This window comes from Carcharodon carcharias, chromosome 10, assembly GCF_017639515.1.
Source record: "Carcharodon carcharias isolate sCarCar2 chromosome 10, sCarCar2.pri, whole genome shotgun sequence".
Taxonomy (NCBI): Eukaryota; Metazoa; Chordata; class Chondrichthyes; order Lamniformes; family Lamnidae; genus Carcharodon; species Carcharodon carcharias.
In genome coordinates, this window is record NC_054476.1 from 70,485,352 (window position 1) to 70,502,605 (window position 17,254).

Genomic DNA, 17,254 nt, shown 5'->3' on the forward strand with positions numbered 1-17,254 from the left:
TGGTGGGATTTGATCCCATTCTCCAAGAGCATTAGGCTGGACCTTTGGATTACTAGTCCAGTGACATTACCACAATGTCACCATATTCCCACCAATTGTACCCCAACAAGTAATGGTGTCTGTAGGAGATGAGGAAAGTGGGAACTGAAGGAACAAACCTCATCAAGTAATAGTTTTGTTAGGTTAATATACAGGCACGTGTAAGAGAGAGACAGAGAGTTCTTTGTACAAACTGGGAGAGAGAAAGAATACAATCTGAAATGTAACTTGATGGTGGGAATTTACTCAAGGTTTTCTAATGAGCACCTGTAAAATCAGGTCCAGGACTGTAAACGTAGATAAAAATCAGCAGAATATACTGTGTGTACAGTCCAACTTTTTTTCTGGTTTGGCTTGGAGCAAATGGCTGTCACTGAAGATTGATGCAACTTTGGACATTGTTCATCTTCCAATCACAAGGCATTCCACAAAACCAGCAGAGCAGTACTTTATTCACTAGACACCGCCCCTGAGAGAACAGGTCAGCAGTTTATATATTGGTGATGTGATAAAAGCAGAAATGGAAATACGGGCGGTTAGTTCTAACAAAGGATGCCATTAGTAAGGTTTTGAAAATTAAAAGTGCAAGGGCACATTTTGGTTAGGTTAAGAGAAAAATGAATCTGGTTAGTTAGGAATTATTTTAAATCAGGATAAGCGACTCATTGATGTGAGGAAACATAGCATGTTCACAACCTTGTATTGTTATGTAAGGAAAAGTTGTACTGATTTGAAGTTGGTGAGTCTGTCCAGCTGTTGTCCTCTATGCTCACATGGTGTTATTTGTGCCTGGCCTTGTCCTACCAAATGTTTGCGCAGTCTGCCTTCAAAGATTGAGAAAGCACATGTGGAAAATAAATAAATATCTGGCTCAGATCAGGGAAGGTTATTGTTACACTAATGGGTTACCTGCCCATATAGTTTAAAATTTGGGCAGTACAGCACAGCCTAAACATCATGTGGTCAAACCATTTAATAGACTGATAAGCATTACTGTATTTGATAGAATATCTATAGAGAGATGGTGGTGTAATGGTATTGTCACTGGGCTAGTAATCCAGATACCCTGGCTAATGTTCTGGGGACATTTGTACTGGTGACCATGAAAGTATCATTGATTGTTGTAAAAAAAACTATCTGTTTCACTAATCCTTACTTGGTCTGGCCTACATGTGACTGCAAGACCCACAGCAATGTGGTAGACTCTTAATTGCCCTCTTAAATGGCTTGGCAATTAGGGATGGGCAACAAATGCTGCCTTCACATCCCATGAAGGAATAAAGAAAAAAAACTTAGAAGACTGACATAATCCATTCATATTATAGCCTTGGTGTGATTAAATAACCAAACAATCTGATATTTGTATTAGATGTGTGCTAATTTCTGTAAAGTATTCCTTTTCTCCCCCTCCAGTCAATATGAAGTGAGGGAGTTATGGACCAGGTTAAGGAGGGACAAGCCTGAGCTGCTGGCTAACTTTGAACAGTTTTTATCTAAAGTTTCAACACACATCCAGGAGGTGCAACATGACAAGGAAACCATGGAACAGGCATTGAAACGGTAATCAATTGCGATTTTTAGTAAGCATGGCCTGCACCTTGTATTCAAAGGTTGTAGAAATTGACTTGGTTCCTGGCCATTATCCAGAAAACTCCACTGAAAAGTGTTTATTTACAGATTCCAGGCGAAGCCAGAGTCGAGTTAGGCCATCATGTCTTCTGCACCCATGGTGAATAGTTGGTTACCGCTCACTGTCTAGGCTGGCAAAGGAAGTAGGAGTACTCAGGTCATTAAATTCCTGAGACGAGGAGAGAAAATAGCAAGAAGGGAATCAAAATGTCATGCAATGGTGTCAGAAACTCAAAAAACTTTAGGCTTTCTGTCTGTATACTTGATCTCTTTTCCTTTCCTGTCATTAATTAAAATTATTTTTTCTTTGTTCATCACCAGTTGATTCAATGCAAAATCAGAGAAAGTTATTCCAAGATGAATCGTCATTTTGTTGAGTATTTGCCTGTTGCCCCAAGTAGTGTACAAGTGTGTAGAAAGTATTTAGTTTCTAGTCTGAAGCTCCTTTCTTTATCTTAAATACAGAAGGGAATGTGACCATGACCGAGAGGTACGATACTTGTATGAAGAAATGGAGCAACAGATCAAGAAAGAGAAAGAAAAGCTATTGAGTCAGGTAACTGTTTGATTTTATTTTGAGGGCGCAGTTAATTCAAGTTTCTGCCATTTCTGTTAAACAGCTTTCAATAAACTTTGTCTCCTCAGGACTCTACTGGGTTCCCACAAGTTACTTGAAATACTTTTCCTTTCTTGTTTGCTATTTTCATTATTTACTCTTTTTTCAGTAATTGAAATTACTAAAGTCCAAAATAATGTTTTAAACAAATAATGTTCTCATCCTATGTTCTTAATCTGCAGCCTACCATTTTAGCTCAAGATCTTGGAGCCATGCCAGGCTGCCCTTCCACCTCTATCATCTTAACTTGGCTGCTCATACTTTCTCTTTAGTACACCAGTTCCAATATGTCCAGTTTGACCACTGTTTAAGTCTGAGCAGTAGGAATCCAAGGGGCTTGGCTTATTCAAGTTTAAGTGTGCAGGGTACTTCATTTCCTGCATTACATTGTTAATATTCAGTCAACTGTAATGATGGGAATATTTTTCTTTAGCCTCTAATGCTTTCTATTCAGTAAATTTCCTTTGAATAGTTTTGAAAAATCATAGGATACATTTCAAAAGCTTTGAGTGAAAACTTATAGTGAACGTTATTTTTCCAAGTGAGAGAATCTGTGCGATAGAATAGGAAAAAATAGCATAATGATTGCATCCCTTCTTGTCGGTTTTTTTTATGTTCTATAAATTAAAGAAATATTTTGGACTGAGTGAGATAGATACTGTGGTACAGAGAGTATTGTATGGTGGGTAGTGGGATGGAGGTGGACAAATTGGGTAGGGGGGTAGGTGGGTGGTGCAGGGATGTGTTCGAATAGAGAGATCGCATTGATCAACTAATTCACTGGCCTTGAAACATTTTATTATTTTAAAGGCGTTATAAATTCAAGCTGTTATCTCCCCTTGTTTTCTTCATGAGGAGTTAGCTTAAACTTTATGCATTCGAGAAATAAAAGTTCCTAACTGTTGACACGTACATGAGTGATGGAGAGAAGTATTTTCGCAGTATTTTCTTGCTATTTTTTTAAAAACAAAACAAGCCTTTGAATTTTGAAAATAAACAAAGCCTTTACAATGGAATAGATATAAAGGAGGAAAAACTCAAAAGGTTTGTTGCTTCATTCCTCACTCTAGAGACCTGAGAATATAATATAAGCTGACGGGACAGTGCAACACTGAATGAGTGTTGGATTATTGAAGGTGCCGTCTTTTGGATTCAACTGAGGCCCCCATCTTCCCTGCCACGTGAACATAAAAAATTCCATGGTACTATTCGAAAAAGACCAGGGAGTTGCCCCTGGTGGCCTAGCTAGTATTAATCCCTCAACCAGCATTAGTAAAACAGATAACTTAGTCATTTATCTCATTGCTGCTTGTGGAACCTTACTGTGCATAAATTGGTTGTGGTGTTTCCAACACACACTTCAAAAATACTTTATTGGCTGTGAAAGCACTTTGGGAAGCCCTAAGATTGTAAAAGATGATATAGAAATTCAAGTTCTTCCTTTTTCATTAACATGATTAGAAAATTTTCTGATGATGTTAGTTGAAGGATAAATGTTGGTTGGGGTAATGGGAAAACTTTTCTTCAAGTAATGCCATGGGACATTTGACATCCACTGAGAGAGCCACCAGAATATTGGTTTAATGTTGCTTCTGAAAATATGTTACTTCATATTATCTCAGTATTGCATTGAATTATCAGCCTAGCTTACCTGTTCAAGTCTCTGAAATGGAGATTAAACCCATAACCTTCTGATTCAAAGGTGGAATGTTACCATTGGACTGGAGAAAGAGGGGATGGTTATCTTGGAGCCTAACTGGCCGTGAGCAGAGACCAAGTGAACCATAGCACAGCAGGTCAACCAAGGGTAGGCTGACCATGCATCTGTGTTTGCCAGGTTCAGTCCCCAGACGAGGTATTGTGTTCCTGTATGGGTGAACAACTTTCCTGGAAGAGACTTCGGTTAACAAAACTCAGCCCCAAATGCTAACAATTGACGACCACACAGGTTCAAATTTGAAACCATGACCCCGAGCTGCCTAGCGGTTAGTCAATAGAGTGGGTGGGGCTGTGTGGCAGGGAGTGCTCCGAATGGCAGGAGGGATGCTAATCTCCCCTCAGTCAGAAGAAAGGCATTTCAATTTATGGAGAGGTTGCGCACTGTGACCAATGTGCATACTCGACACATTGCATCAAATCCATAGATCATCCCTAGGTTTTGCAAGCTTTTCCTGTGAACTTTGTTTGAAGAGAAAGTGACCCCAGAGCAAAAGTGTCCAAGTGCCATCGCCGTTGGTAACAGGACTGATGGACAGTGAGTGGAACCAGGCAGCATGGATGTCCCAGGAGCTGGATCAGAACGTGTTCCGCAGCCTCAGATAATATGGGCGATTGTTGGGCTGTGTCCCTGGATTTGATCTAAAAATATGGCTACTCCAAGCAAGGTCAGACTATTTTAACTAGCTCAGATTTATCGGAGGATGTTAAAGAAAGGCTACCTACTACATTGCAGCATTTTAATCAACTCGCTTTTGCTATATTCACAGGATATGTGGAAGCATAGTGACCGAAACCATCAACTGCAGAGAGAACTGAAGAGTAAGGAGCAGGACTTAGAAAATATCATTCTAAAGCAGAAGAAGGTATGATGTGGCTTATGTGAAGGTTCACGAGTCCTTTCAACTTATTGGTTAGTCTGTTTCCCATTTTGGGATTTCTTTTGACAGTTGTTTTATTGAAAGAATTTTGTTGTGATGAGGGGTGAGAGAGAAGCAGAGAGCCCCGATTAAGATGTTGTAATTTAAAATAAAGTGTAATAACAAGTATTTTTTCTTAACAAGTGTACCTAGATGAAAGATAATTACAATGTTAACTGGGCTAAATGTTAAAATTGTTCTGCAAAGACAGTAAACAATTTATCATTTGTTAGCTTATTACAGTAAGTACCTGATGCCCATTTGGCTGAACTCTTTTGTCGCTGGTGCTCAATAGGTGATGTTGCAAGCCTTTCATCCTGGTTATAAACTGTAAGAGATACAAAAAGAGGCATAGACATAGGCAGACAGTCAATCAGCTTTGAGGGCAAGCTTTCTCTACATGACAGAATCGGGACGAGTGACCACTGCACAATCCTTGTGGAGACGAAGTCTGTCTTCACATTGAGGATGCCCTCCATTGTGTTCTGTACACTACCACCATGCTAGATGTGATGGATTTTGACAAATCTAGCAGCTGGGCATCCATGAGGTGCTGTGGGCCATCATCAGCAGCAGGATTGTATTCAACCACAATCTGTAACCTCCTAGCCTGGCATAAACCCCACTACCATAACCATCAAGCTGGGGGATCAACCTTGGTCCAAACAATAGTGCAGGGGGGCATGCCAGGAACAAAACCAGGCATACCTAAAAATGAGGTGTCAATCTGGTGAAGCTACAATGCAGAACTACTTGCGTGCCAAACAGTGGAAGCAGCAAGTGATAGACAGAGCTAAGCGATTCCACAACCAACGGATCAGATCTAAGCTCTGCAGTCCTGCCACATCCAGTCGTGAATGGTGGTGGAAATTAAACAACTCACTGGAGGAGGAGGCTCCACAAATGTCCCCATCCTCAATGATGGAGGAGCCCAGCACAGCAGTGCAAAAGTTAAGGCTGAAACATTAAAACAATATTCAGCTAGAAGTACTGAGTGAGTGATCCATCTTGGCCTCCTTAGGAGGACCCCAGCATCACAGATGCCAGTCTTTAGGCAATTCGATTCACTCCACGCGATACCAGGAAACAGCTGAAGGCAGTGGATACTGCAAAGGCTATGGGCCCTGACCGCATTCCGGCAATATTACTGAACACTTGTGCTCCAGATTTAGCCATGCGCCTAGCCAAGCTGTTCGAGTACAGTTCCAACACTCGCATCTACCCAGCTGTGTGGAAAATTGCCCAGCTATGTCTTGTACACAAAAAACAGGACAAATCCAACCTGGCCAGTTACCACTCCATAAGTTTACTCTCGATTATCAGTAAAGTGTCATCAGGAAGGTGTCATCAGCAGTGCCTTCAAATGGCACTTGTTTAGCAATAATCTGCTCATTTACGCTCAGCATGTCTTCTGCCAGGGCCATTCAGCTCCTGACCTCGTTCCAGCCTCGGTGCAAACATGGACAAAAGAGCTGAACTCCAGAGGTGAGGCGAGAGTGACTGCCCTTGACATCAAGGCTGTATTTGACCGAGTGTGGCTTCAAGGAGCCCTAGCAAAACTGAAATCAATGGGAATCAGGGGGAAAATTTTCCACTGGTTGGAGTCATACTTAGCACAAAGGAAGATGGTTGTGGTTGTTGGAGGTCAACCATCTTAGTCCCAGGAAATCACTGCAGGAGTTCCTCAGGGTAGTGTCCTAGACCCAACCATCTTTAGTTGCTTCATCAATGACATTCCCTCCATTGTAAGGTCAGAAGTGGTACATTTGCTGCTTACTGTGCAATATTCAGCATCAATTGCGCCTCCTTAGATACTGAAGCAGTCCGTGTACATATGCTTAAAGACCTGGACAACATTCAGACTTGGGTTGATAACTGGCATGTACCATTTGCGCCACACAAGTGCCGGGTGACAACCATCTCCAACAAGAAAGAATCTAATCATCTTCCCTTGACATTTAATGGCATTACCATCACTGAAACCTCCTCTGTCAACACCTTGAGTGTTACCATTGACCAGAAACTGAACTGGACCAGCCATATAAATACTGTGGCTATAAGAGCTGGTCAGAGACTGGGAATCCTGCAGAGCTTAACTCTCCTCCTGACTCTTCAAAGCCTGTCCACCATCTACAAAGCTCAAGTCAGTAGTGTGGTGGAATACTCTCCACTTGCCTGAATTAGTGCATCTCTAACAACACTCGAGAATGCCATTTACAAGATGCACTGCAGCAACTCACCAAAGCTTCTTCGAGAACACCTTCCGAACCCACGACCTCAACCACCTAGAAGAACAAGGGCAGCCGAAGCATGGGGGCACCACCGCCTGCAAGTTCTCCTCCAAGCCACACACTTTCTAACCTGGTACTACATTGCTGTTCCTTCACTGTCACTGGGTCAGTCCTGGAACTCCCATCCTAACAGCACTGTGGGTGTACCTACACAACATGGACTGTGGTGGTTCAAGAAGGCGGCTCACAACCACCTTCTCAAGGGTAATTGGGTAATGGCGATAAATGCTGGCCTAGCCAGCGATGCCCACACCCCGTGAAAGAATAAATTTAAAAAAAAAGAGAGTAGTTTTGTTTAAGTCAAGCAAGAGGTGTATATAATAAAGCAACTTAACTATTTAAGTCTGGCTTTGCCTTGTTAGATTTTTCTCAGTCCATCTTCCAAACATTTAGAGAGCATTTGGGGCATGACTGAAAGACTTGATATTCAGTTCTGATTGCAAAGAGATGCTTTTATTATTGTACAGTTCGATATTAGGTACAATGGATACACCATGAAACAGAAGAGAAACTGCTTTTGTGGAGTTGATCAGCACTGCTGTAGCTGAGAGAATAATGAAGGCAAGACTTTAATTGTGATTTTGCTAGGAGTAGATCACCGAGGAATGTATTATTTTCTTTCTCTTTGGGTAATGCTCAATAGCACTGCTACCAGTGAGTTAAGCCTGAGAGTATCTAGGTGCAAGGCCTAGTTGATGCATCTAATGTTTCTGTGTGATGGAGGGAGGGTGCAGCCGAAGTGGAGGATCAATTGCTTGAGGCCAGATTCAGAAAATAACATTTTGTTCCAGTAAAAATAGTAAATTTTAAGTATTCTTGAAAAGCAATATTCCTCTGTGGAATGGGCTTTTCATAATGTTGGAGGAAATATGTCTAAAGCTGTCTCTTCCCTGTTAGTAAATATTTCAATCTTCCTTTCTGCTTTTGGAGACTTTCTTTAACTTTTTAACAGATTCCAACATATGCAAAATATGAATGAGGTCTTTCATCTTTATTTGAAACAAATGCTAGCTGTAAAACATGAGGTAAGATGTGCATTTAGCAGTAAGAAAACTACAAAGCAAAACTGGTTGAGGAAAGATGTTGTGATTTAACGACTAATAATTCACTTTCTTATTTTGTACCAACAAATCATTCATCTTAAACACACTAAATCGTTCATATTAAACACCCGACCAAGCATGAAGGATAGCAATGTTAGCCCTCTGCCCAAAACTTACTGTGCCTACATGTAATGAGAAATTGTGAAGGTGGCTTTTCTCTGCCTCCCAGGATTTGCAATGCAGTATTCTTTCCTTAATCTTTCCCGACATCTGTCAGATTCCATTTTAGTTGATGGTTCACTTCCTGCTGAATACCACCTCATGGTTTACAGCTATGCCTTTGTTTCAAATAGTTTACTAAACAGAAGTGAGAGGCCTCATTCATACACTTGTTATGCCACAGTGCTCCTTCTTATTTATTGGTCTTTAAACTATCGTCTGATGTATACAATCCTCTGATTTATGCACTCATGAAAGCCCTGCTCTGATAAAAGCCTGTGTTTCCAAAGCTTTTTTTATCAGTGGTTTTGAGAAGGGCTTTTGGAGAACATGATTTAAACAAATCTTTTCTACAATATTTTAAAAGCAAAAGCCATGTAAAGTATATCAATATTCTTACAGACACCTGCCCTGTCACCTCTGTAGCAGGCATGTCACTGCTAGTGTCTCAGGCTGTCATAATTCTTGGTCACAGTAACTCATATGGAGACACCAGTAATGTAATAATTTAATAAGGAATGGATACTATTATATACTTGGATGATCCTCATATGTTTTCGCAAGCAACCTATAGATTGATATCTAGGACTGCTGGAGGTAGTGATGCAAACAAATGAATAAAACCGTGGAGATTGTTTGAGTTTAGATCTCTGATGTTTGATACAATATGAATTGCACTACTGACGACAAATTGAATCTTTATAGAAGTTTCAGAATGCTTCAGTGCAGAGGGATCTGGGTGTCCTCGTGCATGAATCGCTGAAAGCTAGATTGCAGGTATACTAGATAATAAGGAAGGCAAATGGAATGTTGGCATTTATTACTAAAGGAATAGAGTATAAAAATATGGAAGTATTGCTACAACTGTACAAGGCATTGTTGAGACCACACCTGGAGTACTGTGCACAGTTTTGGTCCCCTTGAGGAAGGATGTAATTGCACTGGAGGCGGTTCAGAGGAGGTTCACTAGATTGATTCCAGAGATGCGGGGCTTGTCTTATGAAGAGAGATTGAGCAGTTTAGGCCTATATATGCTAGAGTTTATAAGGATGAGAGGAGACCTAGTTGAGGTATATAAGATGCTAAAGGGGGTAAACAAAGTAGACGTGGAGCAGATGTTTCCACTTCTGGGGCATTCTAGAATGAGAGGCCATAGTTTTAGGCTAAGGGGTGGTAGATTTAACTCAGAGATGAGGAGGAATTATTTTCTCAAAGGCTCATGAATCTGTGGACTTCACTACCTCAGAGTGCAATGGATGCTGGGATGCTGAATAAATTTGAGGAGATAGACAGATTTTTAATTAGTAATGGGTTGAAAGATAATGGGGAGAGGGCGGGAAATTGGAGTTGAGGCCGAAATGTGATCAGCCATGATCGTAATGAATGCGGGGCAGGCTCGAGGGGCTGAATTGCCTACTCCTTCTCCTAGTTCTTATGTTCTATGTAAGTAACAAATCTCAGTCTAAATGATTATAACAACTGGCAGCACATTTGCTTCCTGAATTATAGACTCATAGACTCATTAATTGGGGCCTGAGGAAATGACCATTGATTTTAAAATTACTCAAGCTCGCAATGGTTAAATACAGTTATTAGTATCCAACTGAATTTTACAGAATCCAAAAGTCTTGGGTTTACTTGCTATGTTCTACGTAGGAAACATACTCCCTAAACCTTTCCATCTCTCCACTTCTCTCTCCTCTTTTAAGACAATTCTTAAAACCCACCTTTTGACCAAGCTCTTGGTCACTTTTCCCTAATATCTCTTTGTGTGGATAGATGTCAAATTTTGTTTAATTGTCAATCCTATGAAGCACTTTGAGATGTTTTACTATGTTGAAGGAACTAAATATAAATGCGAGTTGTTGTTAGATGAACTGATCTCAGTTAAAGTGTTATAGGAGCCTCTGTGGGAGAGGGAAATTCACTCAGGGATGCAATGAATACTGGAGAGAGTTAATATTTTGACTCCGATATGACTCTTTTTTAGAATCTGCCGAGTTTCCAGCACTTTCTGCTTTTGTTTCAGATCTCCAGCATCCACAGTATTTTGCTTTTATTCCAATGAATACTGTTAGGATTAGATTGGATCGGCCTTGAAGTCTGTGGTGCCATCTCAAGGTCCAAAAGGTTTTGCATTACCCATACTGAGAAGAGTGGTCATTTGTGCAAGGCACCATAAGGCAACTTACACCTATGGAATTATACACCAGGGAAAACCAACACCCTCCAGATAGGAAGGAGTAAAGCTTGAGGAGAAGGAAGAATAATACGCCTGTTAGCTGCTTAAAGTTAGGAAGATCTTCTCCCTTAATTATCTGTTTAGACAATTGAAAGTGCAACAGCGTCACAGTATGAGGGTACTGTGAAATAATCAGAAAAGGTGCTGCAGCCTTTCTGACTGAAGGAGCAATCAAGTATGAAATGGCCTGATTTGTGAGACCAAGAGTGAGATGGGAGAAACTTCCATGAAAACAAATGCTTAGAAATCAAAAGCTAAAGCTACACTTTGCAAATATTTAATTTGCAATAAATAGCATCTAACTACTTTATAATTTAAGTCTATGAAGTTGTTTACTTATAACTGTCCTACTGTATTTGTGATGGTTTGAGGGATAATAAAGCTGAACTGTTAAATGGTGTGAAAATTGTGAGACAATGGAGATGTGCATTCATATTCCAAATGGACATCTTTCCTTGTGTTCTTTCAAGGATACTGCTATTAGCCAAGTATTGACATGAGTGGCAAGTTACTGACCAGAGAAATCATTACAGAAGACTAAGTAAGCCTAAACTGAATAGCCCTGAAAATCGGCATGTGGTTTGTGATTAATCCATGCCTATTCAATGTAATGCAGGCAGCATGCCAACTTTGTGCTGTCTGCTCATAATGATAATTGTTGCATGCGGCCAGCAATAGTCATGCTATTCAATAGCTGTACACATCAGCAAAGGGCCCAATTTTGCTACTTGCTAGCATTACTTAAAGATAACCTGCACTGCTTAAGCTAGCCTGCATCTCTTAAAAGGGAGGTGTATTGTGATATCCGAAGCAATGAAATCACTTACAACAGGACTGTAAAACAAACAACAATCTCTGAGCATGGGAGAGCACAGAGGTCAATGCTAGAAGCTTAGCTCAGAGGACCTAGATGCAGTGCTGTAAGAAGTTCAATGGCCTCCCACAAAATGGTCAAAGTCAGTGAATGTGTTTTCAAATGCCTTATCCTACCAATTGCACCACTAGCCTCACACAATCCTCAATTCAACACACCCCTATACCTCACTTGCCAACAATCTCCTTCATTCACACCTCGTACCTAGCATGCACAGCTTCAACCCACCCTCACACATCTGGTACTGTTACAAACCTCAAAGCTTGCACACACTGCCAGCTGGTCAACCATGACAGTCACTTCACCGAATGTATTGCACAATACTCACTGACATGCATCCCTCTCTTTGGCAGGACAAAGTGGTGCACAACCCGAAGGCAGCAGGAGCTAACCAGAGGGAAAAGAGGTGCACCTCCATGTCTTAGGCTCCATGAAGGAAACAGTACTGACCATTATAGGAAGAGCCCATTGTTGGGACTGTGTACAACAGCAGGACTGAATTATTTAATGAGGGTGTATGCCTTCCTAATTCTCCTCCTCACATCCCACTTCTCCCTCATCCCACAATCTCCTCTGATTTTCAAGTTACAGATGGTATAAGCATGCATCTCTTTTAATTTCCCACCTCCCCTCACCACAACCTAACATTTATCCCCCTCTCCTTTCAATTATCCACAAAGCCCAGTCAGTGGAGGAATAGCAGTAAGACGATGATGATGAAGACACACTGTCACTTGATTTCAGTCATAGTCACCAGCACCAATCCTGACACAGTGCATATCTTAGAGGATAGCATAGAGGCGGGATCGTTGGTGAGATACCAGGCACAATTAGTGGACTGCAGCCAGGCCTAGGGACAAGAACAGTGCAGGTACCCGTTTGGCAGAGGGTGAGGTCATGCACGAGCCATGCTGCACAGGACTTGGATGAGGACTGCAAGGGGCCAAGCTAAAGAAGAAGGCTGATGGATGTACACAACAAAGTCATTGGTGCATTGAGCAACCTGCCAGAAAGCCTGGAGTCAATATGAAGGAGCACGGAGGAATCTAGCACCAACTTGGCACAGGGCTTTGTGCAGAGCTTGGAACCTATCATTTCCAGTATGGAACCAGTGGACACAACCATAGAATCATTACAGTAAGTGGTTACAGCACAAAAAGAGGCCATTCAGCCTGTCATGTATGTGCTGGTCCTTTGCAAGAGCAACTCAGGTAGTCCCACTTGTCTGCCCTTTCCATGTAGGTCTGAATTTACTTTTTCTCCAGCTGGTTAAACAATTCGCTATTGAAAGCCACAATTGAATCTGCCTCCACCATGCTCTAGGGTGGTGCACCCCATATCCTAACAACATCCTGCATTTTTTAAAAAAAGGTTTCCCTCATGTCCATTGCTTCTTTGGCCATTCACCTTATATTGGTGCCCTATGGTTCTTAACCCTTCTGCCAATGGGGGTGATTTTTCTCTATCTACTTTGTCTATATCCCTCAGGATTTTCAACTCCTCTATCACATTTCCTTTCAACATTCCTTTCCCAATGGAAACAACCCCAGCTTCCACAATCTGCCCAAGTCACTGAAGTCCCTTATTCTTGAAACCATTCTCATAAATCTTTTCTGCACCTTCTCTAAAGCCTTCATATCCTTTCTAACGTGTGGTACCCAGAAATGAAAACAGTACTCCAGATGTGGCTAAGCCAGTGTTTTATAAAGGTTCATCATAATTTCCTTGCTTTTGTACTCTATGCCTCTATTTATAAAGCCCAGGATTCTAAATGCTTTATTGACCACTTTCTCAACCTGCCCTGCCATCTTCAAAGATTTGCACCCTCAGGCCTCCCTGTTCCTGCACCCTCTTTAGAATTGCACCCTTTATTTTATGTTGCTTCTCTCGTTCTTCCCGTCAAAATGCATCACTTCATACTGTGCATTAGATTTAATCTGCCATGCGTCTACCCATTTCACTAGTCTGCATATGTCCTCTTGAAGTTTCTCTATCCTCCTCACAGTTTACAATAATTCCAATTTTGCGTTACCTGCAGATTTCAAAATTGTGACTTATACACCAAAGTCTATGTTAATATAGATCAAGAAAAGCAGTGGTCCTAGTCCAATCCCTGGGGAACCCCACTCTAACATTCCTTTTGTCATTCACACTACTGATTCCTGTCACTCAGCCAACTTTGCATCCATGCTGCCACAGTCCCTTTTTATTCCATGGGCTTCAATTTTGTCAACAAGCCTGTTAGGCAATTTATCAAACACCTTTTGGAAGTTCACGTAACCACATCAACAGCATTACTCTCAAAAACTCCCTCTGTTACCTCATCAAAAAACTCAGTCAAGTTAGTTGAACACAATTTGACTTTATCAGATCCATGCTGGTTCTTTCTAATTAATTGGCACTTGTCCAAGTGACTGTTAATTTTGGCCTTGATTATAGTTTCTTAAAGCTTTCCCACCACAGAGGTTAAACTGACTGGGTTTAATCTTAAGGCACTTTTTTGAACAAGGGTGTAACATCTGCAATTTGCCAGTCTGGCACCACCCCTGTTTCTAAGGGGGATTGGAAGATTATGGCCAGTGCCTCCGCAATTTCCATCCTTCCATCCCACTGCACCCTCAGATGTATTTGATCTGCTCTTGGTAACTTAGCAACTTTAAGCACAGCTAACCTTTCTAATATCCCTCTTCATTAATTTTTAGTCTCTCCAGTAGCTCAACAACCTCCTCTTTCACTATGACTTTGCATCTGTCTTTACCAAAGAAGATGCTGCCAAAGTATTCATTTCGTACCTCAACTGAGCCCACTACCTCATGTAACCCTACCTAATTAGTTCTACTCTTCTTCCTCTCACCACTTTTTAACTATTTAAACAGAAGATTTTTTTTGGGTTCTAATTCCCTTTTATATTAGCTGACCGTCTCTTCTCATCCTTTCTCTTTGCCTCTCTTATTTCCTTTTTTTACTTCCTCTCTAAACTTTCTATATTCAGCCTGGTCTGACTTGTATTATCATTCTGACATCATCATACACACCCTGATGTGTTTCAGTTTACTCCCTATCTCTTTCTTATAATGGCCAAAATCTCAGCCTTCATGCAGATAAGCAGCTTCTGTCAGAAGTCTGAGTGCTTCAGTGGGAGCTTAGGCTACTCTTGTACAAGGTCAGCTTGCTGACATTCTAGCTCTGACTGTTGGTATCTCTGCGGGTTGTGGCACTGGAGCAGATTACAGGGACAGGGAGGAGCCAGGCCATGGAGGGACTTGCAAACAAGGGGCGAGAGTTTTAAAATTGAGGGGAGCTTGTGTGGCTTGCAGGAAACCTTCCCAATGCACCTGCTGCCCTTGTCCTTCTGCATGGTAGTAGTCATGGGTCTGGAAGATGCTATTGAAGGCACCTTGGTGTGTTGCTACAATACACCTTCATTATGATGCATACAGCTGCCATTGTGCACTGGGGATGGAGGGAGTGAATCTTTAAGGTGGTGAATGGGGTGCTGTTTAATTGGCTGCTTTGTTCTAGATGGTATCAAGCTTCTTGAGTGTTGTTGGAGCTGCACTCATCCAGGTAAGTGGGGAGTATTCCATCACACTCCTGACTTGTGCCTTGTAGATGGTGGTCAGGCTTTGTGGAGTTATCCAAAACTCTGTTCCCTATGTCCTTCCTTAAACCAAATTGTATTCACCTGTCAGCCAGTGCTTGCTGACCATGGAAGATGTTATGACTTTATATATCGCAGATGGTCTCCAATGGTTATGACTGGGAAAAAACACTGCTTGATCAGGGCTGAGCTACACAGATCCAGAAGGGTCAGTGTTTGATCACTGATCCCTCTGTAGTAAGTTAGAAACTTAATTTTCTGTAGATCAGGAAGAGGGAAATTGGCAACAAGTAAGACAAGGATCAAGAGCTCAGTAGGGTGGGGAAACCAGAAAGGAAAGGCCGCTAAAAAATGATTCTATTATGCTGCATCAATGAATCCTCTCTGATTGACTGTGTTTACAGTTGGAACAACAACTTGAGGAGTTTAACTGTGAACACACAGAAACTAGGATTCAGAATGAAAAGTTGAGGCGGATGAATGAGGACCTGCAGGAGCAGCTGGATAGGACTAAGCAGGACTTGGAGACTACGCGATTCAACCTACAGTTTCTTCAAGATGAGGTGCAGTATGACCATCAGCAGAAAGCCAGGTAGGCTGGGCACTGCCACTTCACTTCTTGTGTTCTATAGGTCGAATGCTTTTAAGTCATGTATAACTTGCAGTGGGATTCAGGTTAGCTCCTACACTTTCCTTGCATCTTGTATCTTCCCCAACCCTCATTTCAGTTGGCCATCCAGGGACCAGCTAGGATTGGCCTGGAATCTTTGGGAATTCAATACTATTCTTCAGGATATTGTTGGGACCAAACCCGGAGAGAAGACAAATTCTTTCAACAATTTTGTTTATTAGATTACAAGCATTATTAGTGATAGGAAAATAAAAGGTTAGATGATTTTTGACTGTCAGTTAAACAATTAGGAAATGAAAATTTTGCTTAGCACAAATTTGTTCAACATGGGAAGACAGGAAACTGGTGAGGATGGACATGTTGGATGATCTTTGTGAGGAATTGTGTGGCAGGGGAGTTGGTTAGAGGAGGTAATGTAATGAAACCTTCAGGAATACATCCATTCAGAGTTGACAACCCAAGGACTCTTGGACATAATTGATAATTCCCAATCATTGTCAAGGAAAAACGTGGGCACTATCCACTAAAATAGTCTATGGTTTTGGGTTAGATTTTAAATAACTGCCTTAAAGAAAGTTGCAAGTGTTTTACTTTTATCCATTTTCATCCACCCCTCCAGTCCACTGTTTGTTTGGGCCCTGCTGGTTTTCAAGCAGGATTCTCCTTTAAAGGTATCTGGTCACAAAAGTTGAATTTGCAAAATATAACAGAATTGTAAAGTTGATTTCTGGGGTTCATTTAAGTATTTAAGGTGCACTTCAAAAGTAAATCACCTCTTTGTGAGGCTCTTTGGGACAACTTGATGTGATGGTGAGGTACAATGTATATGGAAATTCTTTCTTCAGGCAGATCAACAGTATAACTGAAATGAATGCTGTGCCAAATGTGTCTATGCTGTCACTTAAATGTCACTTATTTACTACACATGAAGAGATTAAACGTGAATTCATCTAGAACCGTCTATGAATTTTTAGTGCCTGCTTCCATTGATCACTTAACCATCCTTCTAAATTAATTTATGTTGCCTTATCTTGGCCTGTTGCATACCAGAGATAACAGTTCCAACAGTAACCATCATTTGATCATCTGTTGTCTATACTTGGCCTTTATAATCTTCATAATCCATTAGCTGATAATAAACTTTCCAACATTGTCCATGGATGGAGTAAATCCTTACAAAAAACACATTGTCATCATAACTCAAAATCTAAATTCCAGATTTTATTCTTCACTCTGTTGGCCTGCTGTATGCAGCTTCATTAATTTAAACACTGAGCTGTTCCTTATGGCAATGACCCTTTGCATTTACATGTATCTGGATGTCTAGAGTATTAGTATAGAAAACTATAATGGCTGAAGAGACTAGCAGAGGGGATGAAATGGATCAAAGGGGAGTAGCTAGACAAAACTAAGCTAGTGAAGCTGTAGGATTG

General features: G+C 41.1%; 1 protein-coding gene across 1 annotated transcript in view; it reads left to right on the forward strand.

Moving 5' to 3' along the window:
- Positions 1-17,254, forward strand: part of cracr2b (calcium release activated channel regulator 2B) — a 164,623-nt gene that overhangs the window by 84,515 nt on the left and 62,854 nt on the right. The window contains exons 5-8 of the mRNA XM_041196657.1: positions 1,453-1,599; positions 2,134-2,224; positions 4,771-4,866; positions 15,595-15,782. Coding sequence (XP_041052591.1) covers positions 1,453-1,599; positions 2,134-2,224; positions 4,771-4,866; positions 15,595-15,782 — 522 coding nt within the window. The remainder of the gene's footprint in view (positions 1-1,452; positions 1,600-2,133; positions 2,225-4,770; positions 4,867-15,594; positions 15,783-17,254) is intronic.